The following is a 19369-nucleotide window of genomic DNA, read 5'->3' on the forward strand; positions in this document are numbered from 1 at the left end:
AGACTAATAGAAATGGCGACGTGAACACAATAGACTCACATTTCATATAAAAAAAATCCACCAAAATGGATAAATAAATAAATAATCACTATCTTTCACAGTTGAAATTTAGATAAACTATTACTCCCTATAAGATCAAATTTAGTTTACATGGGGTCGATTTGTTAATCAATTAAATACTCGATTGATTTTAGTTAAAATGACATAACGTGTTTAAGATATTAAATAAATGCGACTAGCGTTACACATAAATCCAGTATAAATGCGACTTTGAAATCTAAGTAAGTCGGTGGCGGAGAGACCCTAAAACTGAAAACTCCCAAAAATATTTAAACACAGCCGGCAAAAACCATCTTCTTTTCATCACCATTTGAGAAATTTCACCGATAATCCATTTTCCTGCTACCGCCAATTGCTTCTGGAGCTCGTATTTCCTGGTGTGAGCTTGCGATTCCAATTAATCCTCTTCTGCTTTGGTTTCAATTGCCACTAATTGTTTAGACTAGTTGCCTCGCGATTTCCCCCCTTTATGTGCTGAATTTCTGTTTGATTTTACCTATGTGTTCATGCTTTTGTGCGCCTATCATTTTCAAAACCTATTTTCGTTGTTTTCTAGCAGTTGATCTGTTTACGTTCGGGTATTTTTGGTGCAGGGAACGAAAATGGGGCAGGATAAATTGTTGGTGATCACGGATCAAGTCGCTGTGTCGATTTCCGCAATCTCCGATGCAATTAAGAAGCTGAGGAAGGAAGAAGAAGTTGTAGAGGTGGATCCTTTGATCATCACTCAAGCTACCTCAGACAGTAAGTTGTTGTCGCTTTTTAATTCTTCTTAATTTAGGTATAGTAGTATATTGTATTGAAGAAATGTCTTATCAATGTATCATTGAATCCTCTACTGAAAAATTTCTTAATAAAGTTGGTTCTTTGCATATGAATATCAGTATATGTTGTCAACTTGTAGTATAGGTCATCTATTCTTGATGTTGGAGAATATAATACAGTTATCTGGTTGATAACATTGTGTTAATTAACGATTTGGAGTCTGTCTACCAACTGTATTGATGACTCTAGTGTTGGTGCTGTGGATTTAAAATGCCATAGAAGAGTTCTCCAGTTTATTACTAGATTAAATTCTCTTCACCTGCATAAAAATCATACTATTTCTGAAGGAATAGAAGCTTTGGTTGTTTTTTTACTTCGAATGTGTTTCCATTTCAATGTTTTTTCATGGCAGCTCACTTTATTTATTTTTGTGTTCTTTTTATATCTGTTGGCAGGTCTGACATCACTGGAGTCTTCATCGATAGTTGATGTTGTATCACTCTGTAAAACATTGGAGTTTCATAGTGATCAGTTGCTTGGGAATATCTCCAGAGTTTTAAAACCTGGTGGAACTGTCCTTTTTTATTTGGATTCCCAAACTTCTGTGGAACAAATGGTAGTTTGTTAGTTTATACGTTTTGTTCGTGGTAGAGATGTAGTTATCAAAAGGTTTTTCTATGTTAAGCATATTTGACGATTATACTTGGATTGTCCTGCAGAAAAACTCTTCTCTGGAACGCAATTTGTTTCTTGCTGGATTCCTGGACTTAGATAGGGAGTCTTTTGGGGTGTGTTTCTCCCTATACCCTTGCTTGACTTCATGTTCTCATATTTATATCTTTTTTGGAATCTGGGTCGATGTTGTTTTGTGCTTTTCCCTTATGGCTTGTTCCATTTGTTTATATTGTTCAATATTATTATTATTTTTTTATTTTATTTTTTTGAGTTTAAATGTTACTTTATACTTGTAGATCCTCAGAATTAATTTACTGTATTTTACATGGACAGGTAAAGTGTAAGAAGCCGTCATGGAAGATTGGATCTTCGTTTGCCCTAAAAAAGACTTCCCAAGTTCTACCAAAAGTTCAAATTAATGATGATGAGGATTTGATTGATGAGGATAGTCTTCTTACTGAAGAGGATTTGAAAAAACCCCAATTGCCCTCGAGTTAGTCTTCATCTTTATTTGTTTATAGTTCTATGCATAGTTGAATGTGACAATTGATGACATCATAGTGCTTCTCAATAGGTGATTGTGAAGTTGGAATCACAAGGAAAGCTTGCAAAAACTGCAGCTGTGGAAGAGCTGAAGAGGAGCAAAAAGTGAAGCTTGGGCTTACTATGGACCAGATTAATAATCCTCAATCTGCTTGTGGAAATGTATGTTGAATTACATGTGACTATGCAAATCCATTGTTTTGCTGCTTCCTGATTTTGGTTGTTATTAAGATTGACCATGTTAGATTTGGGCATTAAGGAAAATTGCAACCCTTTCTAGCCTTGGCTAGATGCCCACAGGATTTTGAAGTTTTCTTTTTGTGTAGAAGCGCAGTTGAATAAGTACCATGACAGGCATTTAATTTAGGCCATGTTCCAGTGAAGGAAGATAGAAAGAAATAATTAAATTTCCTGCTAATAGTGTTTACGAATATTAATCTTTGAAGTCTGGATTTTTTTTAACATTATGTCCAGAAAAATTGTTTTTATAAGTCATATGTTTCATGCTTTCTCTGGAAAGGTTTTATAGTACTTGATTCACTTATTAGCATAATGTGTGGCATCAACTTGATAGGTAAATTAGTTTCCAAGACACTGCACTAAGATTTGCCTATTCCTAATTATTGCTTTTAGGTGGAACATGTATAATATGTCGAATATCCATCGATTTTTACTATTCCTGCCAAGAGTCTCATCATAGCTGAATGTTACACTTCATTTGTCTTATCTTGTTTGTTAAACTCTGCTCAGTAACATGTAATTTTACTTGATGGGCATTTCTTTTTGTACAGTGTGGTCTTGGTGATGCTTTTCGGTGTTCTACATGCCCTTACAAGGGTCTTCCAAAATTTAAGCTTGGCGAGAAGGTATGTGATGTGCAATAAAATTATGAGGACTTGGTATTTATGCATGTGGATGTATGCTTGTAAAACAATTAGAGACATAGTAGAGCATGATAGATCGGTTCCTCTTAAAACTTCATCCTATATTGGGGGTTTTTGTGGGGTCTCAATCTGATGGGCTAGGATCTGCAGTAAGAACTTGGTCTGAGTTGGGTGACAGTCTTGTGAAAAATTAGTCTGGTTCTTGTGTTTGGCCTTCTGGTGATGTTCCACTAAACAAATTTTTCATAAATCTGTGTACGGCACTTTTATTGATAATGAGTTACTGAGATATCTACATCTTTGGTAGGTTGCGTTGTCCGGAAACTTCCTTGCTTCCGACATTTAACCATGAAGAGGCTGGAATGAGGATCCATGTTGGTATACAAGTGTTTTTTGGTTCATTACTAATTAGCCATGTGATTGTCTGCTGTGGGTTAGATTGAATGAACTGTGGTCCTCTTTGGGGTCTTGTTATGAATTTTTTTCTTTAATATGTTTTTGAGTAATAGAGTAGATTAAGCAGGCTTTGTCTTGTATGACTTGGATTTTTAATGATGTTTTTGTCATTGATTTTGATTATATTGATGCAAATATAGTATATGGGAATACAAAGAAATATTCTATAAAAAAGGAAAATAAATCATAGCAATATGAAGATAGAATGTTAAATACTATGGTAAGGGAGTGTTAGGGAGTCACCACCTCTTAAAATAACACCTACCACCATTCCTAGCAAACCATTTGTACACGTGGTCGAATAATAAGCTGTCATGTGGCAAAAAAAAAACCTAAAAAATACGGCCAGTAATATTTTATACACTATACAGCAATTTTTATCAGCCAATAATATCCAACACGCTATACAACAATATACAAATTGTTGTGTAGCTTTTATAATATAACGTTTATAATATTATTGTATATATGGTGTCACAATGTCACTTTAAGAGGTGTTATTTTAACATAAACCTACTATAACCTACTATGGTAATATATAGATTAATCGCAGTTACCCCGTATGAAATTGGAATCTCTTCCCTCCCCCTTCTTCCCCCTCCTATCCTAACACAAAAAAGAAAGGGAAGCGAGGGTAAGAGATAAAAAGAGAGGAGAGTCCATGTTTAAAAAGAGGAAAAATACCTACAAAATATTATTTAAAAAAATATTTTTAAAATGTTATTCGTTTTTAGTGTGATTGGATGACATCTGATTGTTAATATAATTATTTTTGGTTGGCACATCAGCTTTGATTTCCTAATGATTGTGAATGTATTAAAATGGAGAGAAACTCATTCATACAACAATCCGTTACACACAACAGTGAGATCTGCAGCTATTTGCAACCATAGTTCGTTGGAACAAACATCATTCTCTTGGTGAAGGATAATTCACCAAGAATCCTAACCATAACCAAAGATTAAAACATATCCTTCCTTCATTAATCCAACACCTTCCCCTTCTAAAGTTAAGGATCTGCACTAGAAAACCGAGATAGCTACGCAAAGAAAGTCACCTTCTACGTCTCATCCATTTACTGTTGTATAGAGCTGAGTTGAGCTGAATGAGGCAGGAAGCAAACGGAGAAGAAGCTACAAAGGAAGACACAAGCGCTATTTACACCCCGGGCAACTCAAGTGGTCTATTGGATGAAAAGCCGGAATGAAGCCTATATCAAAGTCTCATCCTCGCGAGCAGCACCATGAATATCTGGAAGATCCGAACTTACAGAAAATCGAAGCCACCTCTTGTTTTCGCAGTGCTTCAAGCAAGGGTAAAGTGTAAGGCCGAGCATAATGGCTACGAGGCTAACAATCATCACTTTGAGGGAAGAGAGAGCCAAAACCACACAGATTAGCAAGGTTGGTGGAATGCACATCAGGATGGCCCCGAGTGTCCCACCTGGGATCTTGTAAGGACGAGGGGCATCCGGGGCTATAATCCTGAGACGCACGAATGCCACAAACTCCAGCAACATTCCAAAGCAGTACAAGAAATTCTCAGCAGCTACTATCTCTTGGAAGCTCAACCATGAGAGTAGAAGCACCCCAGAAGCTGAGAACAGTATACCAACGAGTGGTGTTCCATGACGAGATCTCCTAGCAAAGAACTCTGGGAGCATCCCTCTTTCAGCCATGCCAAGAAGCTGAAACGAGTCGCTGCTCATCTCAGTCACAAACATCCCCATATTTGACATGGCTGCAGCGCCCTGAATCCACACTGTCAACCACACTCCTCCTAGCATCTTCGCTATCTCAGAGAAGTAACCATCAGCCCACACATCGCGTTGCAGAGGGACAGCTCCGGTGCCAATCAACAGAGGAAAGAAATATCCAAGAACAACAAGGATTAAAGCATAAAACAGAGCTTTCGGCAGAGTTTTCTTCGGGTTATCTACTTCCCCAGCAAGAGTGCTAATTGAGTCCCAATAATTCAAATTCCAAAAGAGGGTGTTGAGATACAAATTCCAGTTCACATTGTGAAGATCCACGACTAACCATCTCTCAGGCTTCAGCTCCGGGATTGAGATAAACCCCATCACCACAAAGGGGAGAATGGAGAACACCCCGAGCACCACAGCAACCCACCCCACAATGGTTAAACCCCTATAGTTCATGTAAGTCAAGGCAATCGTCAATGCCAACACCGCTACAACCCTAGGCAGACCCCCGGCTAAAGCAGGGATCCCCGATTTCAGATAATCAAGAAACAGCACAGGATATAGGGCATTGTCAATCACCCCACTCAGCCATTTCATCCACCCTTGCTGAAACCCCCAAAACGGCCCCAGAGCAGACGACACCCAAACCACATATCCACCATTTTCAGGAAACATTGTGCCCATCTCAGCAGTTATCAGGGCTTCTGGAACACTCCAAATGAATGGGAATATCAAAAACCCTGCGAGAGCGAGGAGCGGACCAGCTGCCCTCACACTATCCTCCACGCCAAACGGCCCGCCCGAGACCTCATAGAAAATGAGGAAAACAAGGGGCAACAATGAGACTTTCTTGCCGTGATGTGCCCTAGGAGAAGGAGCTTCATTGATGCCAATATAATCAGCACCATTGTATTCACCCATTTCAATCGAAGCTTGCTCACCTCCTCTCCCCTTCAATTTCTGTATTCAATTTCCAAATATCATCTTAAATTTAATTGAGATCGATCGATCAATAATTTTACCAAAAAAAAATAGGTTTAGTCAAGGCAGTAAATGAACAAATTAAACTAGGATCCATCCATCATCAATTCCACTAAATCGGCAACAGAAAAATGAGAATTGAGCAGCGCGAACACTAAACACAAAACCCTAGCACATAAAATCGGGAAATTAGGTGTGAAAATTGGCGAGATCTATAAAACGAGGTTAAATCGAATTAGCAGTATATGATAGTAGCAGCGAAGGAAATGAAACATGCAGAGGTGGAAACGGAATCTGTAGCAGACGATTGACTCACTCTAATTGAAACTGAACACCTCCTAAAATGTTGCAGATTTGTGATTGAATTTGTTGTTGACGAGCATTCTTGAAGTGGAGTGCGTGTGTGTGTGTTTTCGATCATTGGATTTTCAATTTCATTTCTGTTTTAACTGCCACGCACGTATTTCTGGCATGTGTTAAGCATGCTTCATATATGTGGCCTTAATGCTTACTTTGCCAACTACTTTTTGGGCTTACTTATTCATATCATACCAATGACTATTTAATTTCTTTATGTTGGTATGTTACATGTTATGTGATCATGTCAACTTATTCCTACAAAACTAAATAATTTATATCTTATTAATTTAGAATGGCAAATCCCTAATCGACTATCAAACGGAGGCCTTAGTGGTTAAGTCTCTTTGAAAACGTCCGATAAAATTAGAAATAAAGAAGATTAGTATGACCCGTCGTCGTAAGGATGATACACATAGATCGAGAAATGAGCTATTAATGGTTAATTACTTAATTATATTAAAAAAATTTAATTACTCCCCCCTTTCCCATTAATTAGCACTAATTTTCTTTTTTGTCCGTCCTCCAATTAATTAACATCTTTATTTTTTTACTATTTTTGGTAATAAACTTCACATTCCATTAACTTATTTCACTCACATTTTATTATAAAATTAATATATAAAAGTAGTTCTCATATTCCACTAACTTTTTTTCACCTACTTTCCACTATATTTCTTCAAACTCGTCCCAAGTCAAACGATGTCAATTAATTAGGGCCGGAGGAAATATATATAATGAGCATATTATAGATCAGCTCCGTGCCGATCCTGGCTTGGGTTTGGCTTCAGATGGGCATATGCCTGAGTTTGCAAAATGGTCCAACCCAGTTGACAATTCTATGCCTGAGTTTGCAAAATGGTTCAACCCAGTGACAATTCTAGTATGATCACTCATACTATTTTTTTTTCATGCGTTGCTAGTCTTATTTGATTATATTAAAAATCATATGTAAATTTAAAATGTAAGTATATTTTCTTTTATCTATTTAAGCTCTTTTAAATCCAATTTACCGAAATTTCTTCCGACCAAATAATCAAATAAGTAAGAAAAGACTATGTTGAAAATCCCCAACTATTCTATGACATATTTTATTGTGCGAGTTTCAAGGGCTTTTTCTATTGTGTATTACATGCAGTATTACTTATTTTTAAGTTAGAATATTCCGAACGTGTTTCTTTTAGCCTAAGAAATGTGCAAAAGATGTGCTAATGGAACTTTAAGATAATGATAAGCACTCACACGCCTGGTCTCATTGAACCCTTCCAATAGTAATAATTAGCATAAGCGTGAGACAACATATAATTATTTTATATTCAATCATTTAAAATCACTCGAGTGTCATTATTATATATGACTACATTTCATGCTATGTCCACGTGGTATTATATTATTATATTGAGACATATCCACTTACTTTAAATACCTAAAAATGTTAAATTAGCTCCTATAACTTATAAATTGCACACTACTTACTATACTGTCTATACTCATTTAAATTAAAAAAGTAGACTTTTGTTTTAACATTTACCATAACGGAAATTCCTATTAAATTTACCATTTCTGTGTGAATTTTTTCAACAATATTTAATAAAATCGATATGTTGTTAGAAGTGGAAGCATGCGAGTATTGGCCTAGCGGTAAAATATTTATTGCTAAGACCAACGATCTCAGATTCAAATTTATCGTTATGCGATCTTTTAAAAAGGAAACCATTGAGCTAAAAGTAGTAATACTATACTATGTATCTATTTCATGTATTGTAATTTGTAGTACTTGTTTTGTATGTACTTGATGTGTTTAGTATTCAATTTATATTTAATTCAAGTTTGATGCAAAAGATAAGATATAATGTTAAATTTTGTGTAAACTACAATATTCTTAACAAGTACAACGACACAAATAAACGTGTGTAAACAAACCAAAAATTTTATTTCAAACTAATAAGACCCCAGCCATTTTATGAAAAATAAAATAAATTTTGAAATGAAAGTCGTTGGTAAGTAACAAGAATGACCCTCCGTCTTAAATGATACACATGCGATATGTTGGGGACATAATTATAGACGTGTTAAATAAAAAAGTGATGACCAACTCCCACAACTTGCAAAATTGAAAGCTGCTAATAATAATTAATGTTGAAATTATCGTACTCAATATTTAAATATAATATACTTAAGCCATATAATGCATCCTTTCGTTTCGTGTTAGGATTATGGGAGGCATATAACTATATAAGGCATACAACCTATGATAATTTCAACTAATCTTGAAACACTACATTAATTGTGTCAAAAGTGTGCAATTTAATTACTAGTTGGGACCCCTCGAATTAGTGAAACATCCGACTTTTTTAGATCTTCTATAATCCTACAATCTCATGCTTTGTTATGGCGAATTAAATATAAATATAATGTTAGATATGTAGTAAATGGTTTAAATAAGAACATTTAATTGATGTTAGAGCAAATAATTTATTGTAGCTGATAACGTATAATAAGTGTTATACATCGAAAACATATAACCTTGTGTGTTCTACAATGATTTGTATAATACTTGTAATTTGTTTTGGATAATTTGATGTTATACACTCCACATATATTTCGTCGATTAAATCGATACAACAACACGTGAAATTAAATAGTCGAACTTTAAAATTATGCAAGTGTATTTTACAAGATTGTGATGCAAAACGTGTCCACCGTCTTCGAATCGGCGAAATAAATAACGAACTACCCATATAATAATAAAATTATATGCATATACTAGTAGAATTTTTTAACGGATTTAATGTAACGCTTGCAAAAAAACACAAAAGGGAAAGAAACTATATATGAACTACATATATGTAACATGACATGTATATATGCATGAACTTAAATATGTCAAAAATTAATTACCTCGGCCACCAGAATCTGTGAGGTTTTAGTTTGAGCAACTGTTGCATCGCCAGTTGATTTCCGAGCCTCTGTTTCAGGGCCCGAACCTGAACCCGAACTGCAGTTTTTTTGTTCTCCACTTTGTGCCATTGGGTTGGTCAGGAAAAAACCAAACCTTGGTTAGTGAGAGAGAGAGAGAAGTGGTGTAAGAATATGTTGAAGATATATCATGCAGAGCAGAGGTAAATATATATACAAAATTCCCATAATATTTTTACGATTTCTCATTTTTGTATATAGTCAAAGAAATGCAGTATCTTGGTATGGGGGGAGTGGAGAGACATTGGAAGTAAAGAAGATATGATTGTAATGATTGTTGTGAATGAGAGGCTTAATTCTTTCTATTTTTTAATACTGTATTAATTAACATGCACGGCATCTCCTGCTTAGTGCCCCAATCCAACCCCAATTTTATTTAGTTTATATGTCAAGTTATAATCAGAGGCTGCTTTTTAACATAAGATTTAAGATAATTTTAGAGAGTAAACTGGAGAGAATAACGTAAGAGAGAAAGAACCCGCTAGAGAAGTACGTGAACTAAAAAATAAAGTACAAAAATTAATAAAATATAAAAAAAAAATCATATAATATTTTGCTAAAAAAAAATGACTCAGACTAAAAAAAAAAAAGTTCAAGTTACTTATAGTTGAACAAAGAGAGTGTATTTCTTTTTCAGAAAAAGGAAACAAACTTGAAAATTAATCATATCGTGAAACTAAGCTCCTCAACCAATGTGGAAAATCTAACAGCTAATAGGACACTAGGTTTCTTTTTCCTTTTTCATGAAAAAGGCAACATAATATGAAGAATATTTTAATCTATTAAGGTTAATTATGCCTTCATAATCACATAAGTTCGTCCACCAAAATCCAACATTAACCAAAAATATCACTATCACTTTTTATAAAATAAATTCTGTTATACATAACTAATAGGGATAATCTGAAGGCAGAATGTTGAGTTAGCGGTTAAAATCTTATCCATATTGATTTAGTAATTATCATGTTTCATCTATATAAGAGCGATCCATATTTATTATCTTTCGATTTTACAGTTTAATTTTGGTGGACGACTTTTTGAAGGTGCGTCGTATTTTGTATCCCCGATTTCAGCATTTGTTAATTTGAAAGGAAAAGCATAAAACAAACACAATAAAAAAGAATGCACTTCAATTAAACTATAATTCATCTAAGGATTTAATGGGTTGACCTAACATTTCTTTTACAAGTTATGTCAAACAAGACATAAATCAAAATTGATTTTTTTTAAGGAAAACGTAAATTAATGTTTTTATTTTCTACAAACCCTTTGAAGCAAAATGGACAATTGTATTTATAAAGAAGTAGTACAGGGCCCATAACACCCTTGTATTTTGTAACCGAAAGTAGAAAGAAATGATATGAACATTGGTGCTTGAATATACAAAAGATAAGGAAAAAAAAAGTAGGTGGAATTGTTGATTAAAAGTATGCTAGTAATGAATCCAATTGTTCCTTTAAAGAAGATAAATATTCAGGAAAGAGAGAAAAATGCTACAAAGTGAGCACGCGTGTGTTGAAATTTAATTATAGTGATGAGCCAAAAAAAAGGGAAATGAAAAATGACACCATAATTACTATTAGCTCCACAATTTCAAAAAATGAATTTGACAATTGAGATAAGTAACTAGCGCACTAGCCCATGTCTCTTTTTTTTTTTTTTTAACATAATCACACTAATATGTCTACTTTAGAAATTACTCAACAAACAAAAATAACTCTATATCACAGACCATCTCCAACCATTTACACCAAACTCAAACTCATTTTTTAGTATACGCATACCAAAAAGTAATTTTACTTCAACCATTTACACCAAATTCAAAATTTACGCCATTTTTAGATTTTTGTCTCACAAAATTTTTGCAGTAACACCATATTTGGTGTTGTTTCACCAAAAACACCACAATTGGGTTTGAGTTTGGTGTATGATTGGAGAAGATTTTTACACCAAAACTCATTTTATGGAGTATGATTGGAGATGGTATTAATAGCAATGTTATTCCACACACTGCATTCTCCCTTACAAAAATTTTAATGTGTACCACTAAATTAATGCACTTTTCATTTTTAAAATTATTTTATCACACATTATGATCTATACTCTGATAAGGTGAGATCCAGTATTGACTAATAATACTTTATTTATTTAATTTCATAATAAGATTCATGTTAATCTCAAAATCCCTATTTTTAGAAGATGGAGAAAATTATATCTATATTTATAACACGATTATATTATGAAGTGCAGGTCAATTCCTTATAACTTATAAGGTGTAGTCAAAGTTAGTCGTGGATGTACATATGACATGGTAGGGTAGTGATAAAATGCAAACTCATATATTGTACAAATTCTAAACTATGATCTGGGATCGTTAAAAAATATCTATAGATGGGAAATTAGTAGCAACAGAAAATGTCAAACCCAATATCAACACAACATTAACTGTTGACACTGTATTGAAATTTTTTATTACTATTTTTTTGTCATCTGTTCATATTTTCTAACGATCCAGATTACAGTTTGGAGTTTGTATAAATTTAGAGTTTACATTTAATTACAATTCCTGAACGCGTACCAAAAAACTCTTGAGTTAACGTCTCGTGTTCAAACCGGTTTAATATTTGTATCCATGTAACCATGTATAATAATAATATATTGCATTTAGTTTCTTACATTAAGCCATCCAGAATCATCATATTATTAAAATCATTGATTCACTGCACTATTTATGTCTTTCGGTTCTAATTTAAGAAATAAACCCATAACCCGTAATCCATTCTCTCAATTATTCGTACGTCCTATTTTTTAATTTATTCATATCTTATTATCTATAATATTATGTAATTAAATCATTTTGAAAATTTAATTAAAACAAAAAGTATATTAAAAATAAAATATTCACATACAAATTAAATTTAATTATAATTTTAAATTAACATTCAAGTTAAAGTCATACATTAAATTTTTATACAGATGAAATTCATTTGACAACAAAAGCATAAAAGGCGTAAGTATTAGAAAAAGAATATCATTAAAGATTTACTTAAGAGCATCCCCGTCCGTGCTCTTAGCTAAGAGCACGGAAGTGGGTCCGGACCCACTTTTACTGCTTGTCCTTAGCTAAGAGCACAACACCCACATCCGTGCTCTTAACTAAGGACAAGCTCAAGGGTCCCACCATTCTATTATTCAGTTTAAATAAAAACATTCCACAATATTAAAATGCATTAAAAATACCCAAAATACTATTACAAATTACAAAATAATTAAAAATTACATAATTAAAATCCTAAAAATTAAAAATTACACAATTAAAATCCTAAAAATTAAAAATTACACTACTCGTTGCCGAATTTCGCCCAAATGTGATTGATTAGATCTTTTTGTAGCTCAGTGTGGGCTCTTGTATCGCGCATTGTGTGTCTTCTTTCCATCCCCTCGTTCACCGTCGTATGCACACCTCGGCGTGGGAGAGACCTCGCGGTTGAGCTTTCGGCTTCATCCTCGTCGTAAAAGTTAGCCGCCATCGGTCCTTCGTCAGCTATAATCATGTTGTGCAAGATAATACACGTGTACATGATGTCGGCGATATTCTTTACGTACCAAAGCCGAGAAGGGGACTTCACAATGTTGAATCGGCCTTGAAGGACACCAAAAGCTCTTTCGACATCTTTCCGAGCAGACTCTTGACGCTGCGCAAAAAGAATCCGTCTTTGCTCTTGTGGATTGCTGAACGACTTCACAAAAGTCGACCACCTTGGGTAGATACCATCGGCGAGATAGTAACCCATGTGGTATGCATTTCCGTTGACGGTGAAGTCGATCGCCGGTGCTACACCATTCAAAACATCATCGAAGAGTGGTGAAGAATATAACACGTTCAAGTCGTTGTTGGATCCGGCAACACCGAAATATGCATGTCAAATCCATAGGCGGTAGTCGGCGACCGCTTCAAGGATAAGCATTGGGCCGCCTCCTTTGTGGCCCTCCAAGCAGTCGGGCAATTCTTCCACTTCCAATGCATGCAGTCAATGCTGCCTAGCATACCGGGAAAATCGTGGACTGTTTCGTGAAGACGAAGCAACCGTTGACAATCGTCGTGTTAGAGTTTGTATACTAGAAATCACGTTTCGAGTGATTGAATACTGTAAAACTCCTATTTTATTTTCCAATAAATAAAACAGATTATTTTTTCATAATGTTGTTATGTTTTACATTTAATGGATGTTAATGCATGTTTAAATGTATAAGTTAACTTAACAAAGTCTAAGTCTTTGTTTTAGTAGACCGGTTGTGGGCGTCGTCCACTTTAAGGTAATACGGTCAGTTCTAAACAAAGAAAAAGATGAATTTCACAACCTAGATGGAATTTGACTATCCATCGAGAAAGGTTGCAATGTCAGTCCGCATATTTCTAAGCCTTACTGAAATAAGATGACATTAGTGTGGTATATGTAACGCACCACTTTTTCAAACCCTAATTTTCGGGTTATAAAATTTTTGCATTAAATGCCTTAAATGCTATGATATGCGAATTAATTGATGAGTGATTCATTACATGGTGTCTTTGTGACCTAATTGCGTATGAGAATTGAGATTGAGTTGAATAGTCAACATGTTGAAATTATGACGTGGCTATTGAATAGTCAAAGATGTGGAAAATATGACGTGGCCGTTGAAAGGTCAATGCGTTGAGAAAAAGAAGAGGAAGTAAAGAAATGATTGATTTGGTGTGAATATTTGATGCGGAGTAATATAATTGTGGTGGATTATTTTCCTAAGGGATGAGTGAGAATTAAATAGGAGCATTATTTAAGCATGTGGAATTTTCGGTCTCTCCTATTTTTTATTTGGAGAAGAAAAATCCTATTTTTCTTGGATTTAATTATTTGTTTGGGATGATTATCCAAATTAAATCCAAAGTCCAATTATACGTTAATTCCATCATGGGATTTTCGAAAACACCACCTTTGATATCCATGAGATTTTCGAAAATCTCATCTAGAAGGGAGGGAGAAATTATTTATTATATTATTTGATCTCTTATTTATCCTATTCCATGAATAAATATAAATATGCTAGACTATCCTACCATATCTTGCCATATCTAAGAAGATATTGCCATATCCTAATTTAATTAGGATTTATATTAAATTCCTTCTAAGGAATCAAAAGTCACGCCACTTTTCCTATTATTTGGGGAGATTTAATTATATATTCTTGCTCCGTGATATAATATTCTACTCCGTGAAATATTTGAATTTAATTATAGGCTAATTAAATAGCCTATAATTTTCGAATCCCCCTTATTTCTCTCTACTTCACGCCAACATCCAACCAACAAATCTTCCAAATCTTGATTTATTTAATTATTGGATATTATTTTGGCACTCTATAAATAAGAGAGAAGACCAAAACCCTAGATCATAAATCTCGCCTCCTCCCACTATCAAAAACCGTCTCTCACTCTCTCCCCACTCTCTCCAAATTTTCTTCATCTTTTCTCCAAGATTTCTTCATCAATTGAGAAGAATTCAAGTTGAAATTCAAGAGTTTATTGAAGAATCAAGGCTATAACTTGTTTCTACCGATTGTCTTTTGGAAAAAGGTACTTTAATTTTGATCTCCTCTTCTTCTACCGATTAATCGCTGTTCTTGAGTCCACATGCATTTAGATTGAGTGAAGGGGAAATAAATTGATGAATTTTGGGATGCATGGATGTGTGTGTGGGTGTGGCCGTGTATGCGTGTGCGTGCACGCCTCGGCGTGCGTGCATGTGTGCGGTGTGTGCGTGTGTTGTGTGTGTGGAACACTCACGCGTGGCACGATTTAATGGTGAATTTGGAGTGGTTATTTGAATAAAAACGATATGCTAATCATACCTTGATTTTGGATGATGATATTAAAGATTTATCAATGGGAAAAAAAAGGAAACATGGGAACATGCATGATTTTGAAATCAATGATTGAAACTGATTTGTGATACGCCTAATTCAAAGGTGATACTTCGCGCTCTCAGCGTGATAAACGAGGAGAAGAGAATACTTTCGAGCTAAGCCGACGAGGTGGGCTTTCTTGTAAAATAAGGACATTGTCCTAAACTGATATTGATGAGAATGAAATATGTGTTATCATGCCTTGATTTGTTTTGTCGTGCCTATCCCTCGTGGCTATGCCACTATTGATTTAATCGAATTCGGATCATTGTAGAGCCACAAACTCTACTTGGATTAGTGTACACCAATGTTAGACCGAGTGCTGGCGTACGGGTCGGCCGGTCTAGTGACCTGGATTGGCCGCATTCCTTGTCATGTAGAATGAGGATATGGTAAACGTCGATGTGAAAAAATGGTTGCGCGACCGTGATATTTGATAAAGAATATATTTTGGTGCCTCGGGTCTTTCTAAAGTTAAAACCTCGATGGACACTTGAAAATGTGTAATACCCGCTTTTATTATTACCTTTTTATGTTAAGATTTTTGTTTTATGAACGAACGAGTGATAGACCTCGAGTAAAATACCGTATTTGTTTTGATTGGTTGCGATTGGAAATAGTTAATGTGTGAATTGTTGTTGGTTAATCGTGTGGTGAAAGTAGTCGATGAGATTGACGTGAGATTCATCGATGGGAAAATTGGACGTCTGTTTACAAGTACTTGGAATAACACCAAAGTACTAAAATAAAAACACCACAAATATTCTAAATCAAATATTTGGGCCTATTACTTTTATCTGTCTTGTTCTAGCCTTTTTATTTCTTTTAGTTGGGACTAATTTTGAGAAGCCCAAAAATCAACTTCTTAACCTAATCTGTAGTCAATTACCTGGTCAATATATTTTCCCCCAACCCCATCACCACACGGTTTCCACCACATGGCCACATCTCAACTCCCTAATAAATCTCCAACTAAAGCTCCATCAACTTAGGCTACATATATTCTGCAACTCCATTCCATAAAATCCACATTTAAAATCTAAGAGTCCCAACGCAGTTTCATCTCTTCCACAAAGGTAAATTCTCCCCCATTCCATGAATACAAAAAATCTCCATACTTTTGATTCCATAACACAAATTCTCGACATCACAGTTTGAAGGAGAAACCAAGGAGAAACCAAGAGAGTTGTGATTTTTCAATACTCTCTTCTGCAAGTTTTTCCTCTTCCGGAAGGTATATACATAATTTCTGAAAGTCTCTGCATTCAATTCCATGACATTGTTCACATAATCATAGTAGTTCACAAAAACGAACTTAAGACTTCTTGTTGAATTTCTGGAAATTTTGAATGATTCGTTCTTGATAAAGTTGCAAACTTTAAACTTGTTCTCTTGATTTCTCTTCCAATCTTAGTTCTGCAAATTTTGTCGGCCCATTAATAACTGAAATCAAACAATTACAAATAATAAAAATTTTAGATTTGGGAAAAGGGGAGAGGGACTTAGCGTTGGGAGTAGCGGCGCTGCGACAGTGACCGAAGACGGGGAAAGGAGAGATGTTCGTTTGTGGTTCCTTGTTGCGAGGGAGTGAAGAAGGAGATAGGAGAGTTGGGATCTTTTCTGTCTTGGTGAATCGTAGAAGATGACAGAGAGAAAGAGAGAGTGAGATTGAAGGAGAGGAAGAAGAGGTGGGAACTCTGTTTCTACTGTTTTGGTGAATTTTTGACAGAGAGGAAGTTGCTGTTTTGCGATAAAATTTGAGAGAGAGAGAGACGTGTAGGTGGCTGGAGTAATAATTAAATAAATAGGGAGTACTGTATTGTTTTGTTCTTTGAGAACTAGAAGAGAAGAATTGATTCCTATAAGGTAGACGTGTGATGTGGGAGTATCCCTCAGTTTTTGATTGATATTCTTATCTTAGACTAATTTTGTGAAAAAAAAAAGAGTTAGTGTTGGAAGGGGAGTAAATACGTGTAGTGATGTGAGAATTTATGGATATTAATTCACTTTATTTAGTTTATTACTTTTGTTGTTAGACTAAATAATTTTTTTGGTAGTGGACTACTTCAGTTTAATTGTATGCTTGAGCAGTAGACAGAAATTGTTTTGGACAGTTTACTTGGCGAAGAATTTAATAAAAAAAATATGAGGACTTTATATATATGTGTATATATTTTCTCTATGAGAGAATGAAGGATAATTTGAGCACACGCACATAGGATGCATGCATTGTTTTAAATTAATTTACTTTTTTGCAAAGCCTGATTTTTGCATATCATGTTATTACGAAAAGGGTGAAATTTTGCACGTTGTTGAGGTTGGGACAGGAAGTTTGTGGAGGAGCTAAGCTTTTGAGGTGGGCTTTCGTTTTAAATAAGGACTATGTCCTAAATACTATTTTTATGTGAAAGGAGGTGAAAATTGTTTGTCTTGCCATGTTTTGTGTTTGAATGAACCTATCTGAAGTGGCTATGCCATGTATGTTTAATCGAATTCGGGTCCCAGTAGGGCCGCAAACCCTGCTCGGACTAGTGTACACCCAGTAGATCGTGCGCTATCTCTTTGGAGTTGGCCGGTCTAGTGACTTGGTTCGTGGCCACGTTCCTTGTCATGTATGTTCAGATATGGTGATGGTGATGTGGATGGAAAATGGTTGCAACCGAAATTTATGTGAAAATGTTTTTAGTGACTTGGGTTCTTTTCATTTAAAACCCCAAGATTACTCGGTATGGCTTGACAAACTGATTTTGGCATGTGTCCACTGAGTGCATCAAGTACTCAGCCCTGCATATTTGTTTTTCTTAATGTGCAGATTGAGCGACGACGGGCGTGGAGGATGTTGAGCAGAATTCATGGATTATTTATGTTTGGCTTAATATTGTTGGATATGTCGTGTCTTCATACTCGGCATTTTCCGTGTCTTGAACGCTTCCGCTAGGTGCTTTTCTTTAAAATTGTTCTAAGCCTTACTGAAATGGTATAGCACTGAACGGATCTAACAGCAAGACTTGCCTTAGGCTATCTACTGAAAGGCGAGGTCTTGATAAATATTTATTTCTTAATCAATGTAGGTTAGCATTGAGCATACGGTATTGATTATGCACTACTTTGACTTATCAAATGGTGCGGGTTTTTCGTAACCCAATGATCCTGATATATTGGGTAGTGGTGATCAATATCTAGCGGTGCTAGGATTGCTATTATACTGAATCGTGCGCGAGCTGAGTCTCGTTTGATAATGTCCTCAAGAGGAGCGCGAAACAAGGTTTTATTATTCGGAACCTAGCTAGTTGGAGTGTGATTACTCTATGAATAATAAATAAGCGTTTCATGCTAAGTCCACTCTTAGAATTAATAAGAAGTTAATTAATTAAGTCAATAGCAGACATTAATTAATTAATGGACATTTTAATCCTAAGCACGGGAAATGAAAGATAAACGGAAACCCGGATTACTTGTAATTTCGGATTTGGATGGGGAGAGTTCAATATTACTTCTGTAGTGGCTGCTCGTAATATTCCAATTATAACTTATATTAAATTGTGGGTTCAATTTAATTAGTAAAAAAGTAAATTGGATGAGCCCATATCCAAAACCTTCCATAGATCCCTGTCTGGGCCCAATAGGAACTTAATATAAATAGGAGAATAAAGGAGACAGAAAACACAATTTTTCATCATTGTAATTTTCGAAAATTCCCCTCCCCAGCTGAGGAGATTTTCGAATTCCTCTCCTATTTCAAAAAGGATTTCTTCTGTCTTCTTTATTTAAGTCCTAGTATTCTAGTAAGATCAGCCCACACTGATATTGGGATACAGTTCGGGAACCAGAGAGAAGATTTGTGGTTTAGTACTCAAAGCATCACGTGGAGAAGAAGCTAGCCATCTTCAATTCCTTGGAGAATTAATTAGGTATTTTCTGCTCCGTAGAAAAGCATGTTTTAGGTTTCAAATATTCTTAAAGCATGATTAATTCAAGTTATGAGCATGATACATGTGATAATTACGCGAATAGCTTTTGTCTAAAT

The 19369-nt window shown here is 35.0% G+C and overlaps 2 protein-coding genes and 1 long non-coding RNA gene across 4 annotated transcripts; 2 read left to right on the forward strand and 1 right to left on the reverse strand.

Annotated features, from left to right (window-relative positions):
- Positions 1 to 282: 282 nt before the first annotated feature.
- LOC148934140 (anamorsin homolog) lies at positions 283 to 3506 on the forward strand. Its single transcript, XM_089067410.1, has 8 exons — positions 283 to 437; positions 654 to 804; positions 1281 to 1441; positions 1545 to 1613; positions 1834 to 1993; positions 2075 to 2205; positions 2835 to 2909; positions 3235 to 3506. The coding sequence occupies exons 2-8, from the start codon at positions 663 to 665 to the stop codon at positions 3271 to 3273; spliced, it is 777 nt and encodes a 258-aa protein (XP_088923536.1). The 5' UTR covers positions 283 to 437; positions 654 to 662; the 3' UTR covers positions 3274 to 3506.
- Positions 3507 to 4199: 693 nt separating this feature from the next.
- On the reverse strand, positions 4200 to 9552 carry LOC148934141 (putative polyamine transporter At1g31830). 2 transcript variants are annotated; one of them, XM_089065812.1, is made up of 2 exons: positions 9325 to 9552; positions 4200 to 6045 (listed from the first exon to the last, which is right to left on the reverse strand). In XM_089065812.1, the coding sequence occupies exons 1-2, from the start codon at positions 9451 to 9453 to the stop codon at positions 4594 to 4596; spliced, it is 1581 nt and encodes a 526-aa protein (XP_088921938.1). In that variant the 5' UTR covers positions 9454 to 9552; the 3' UTR covers positions 4200 to 4593. The 2 variants fall into 2 exon arrangements, with proteins under 2 accessions (XP_088921938.1, XP_088921939.1); XM_089065813.1 differs by lacking the exon at positions 9325 to 9552 and adding an exon at positions 6383 to 6540.
- Positions 9553 to 16261: 6709 nt separating this feature from the next.
- On the forward strand, positions 16262 to 18427 carry LOC148934142 (uncharacterized). Its single transcript, XR_016130759.1, has 4 exons — positions 16262 to 16418; positions 16496 to 16576; positions 17636 to 17698; positions 18155 to 18427. It is a non-coding gene; the product is annotated as an uncharacterized LOC148934142 (long non-coding RNA).
- Positions 18428 to 19369: the final 942 nt, after the last annotated feature.

Source organism: Salvia hispanica, chromosome 1 (genome assembly GCF_029641045.1).
Source record: "Salvia hispanica isolate PSC_SH4W2 chromosome 1, Shi_PSC_v1, whole genome shotgun sequence".
Lineage (NCBI taxonomy): Eukaryota > Viridiplantae > Streptophyta > Magnoliopsida > Lamiales > Lamiaceae > Salvia > Salvia hispanica.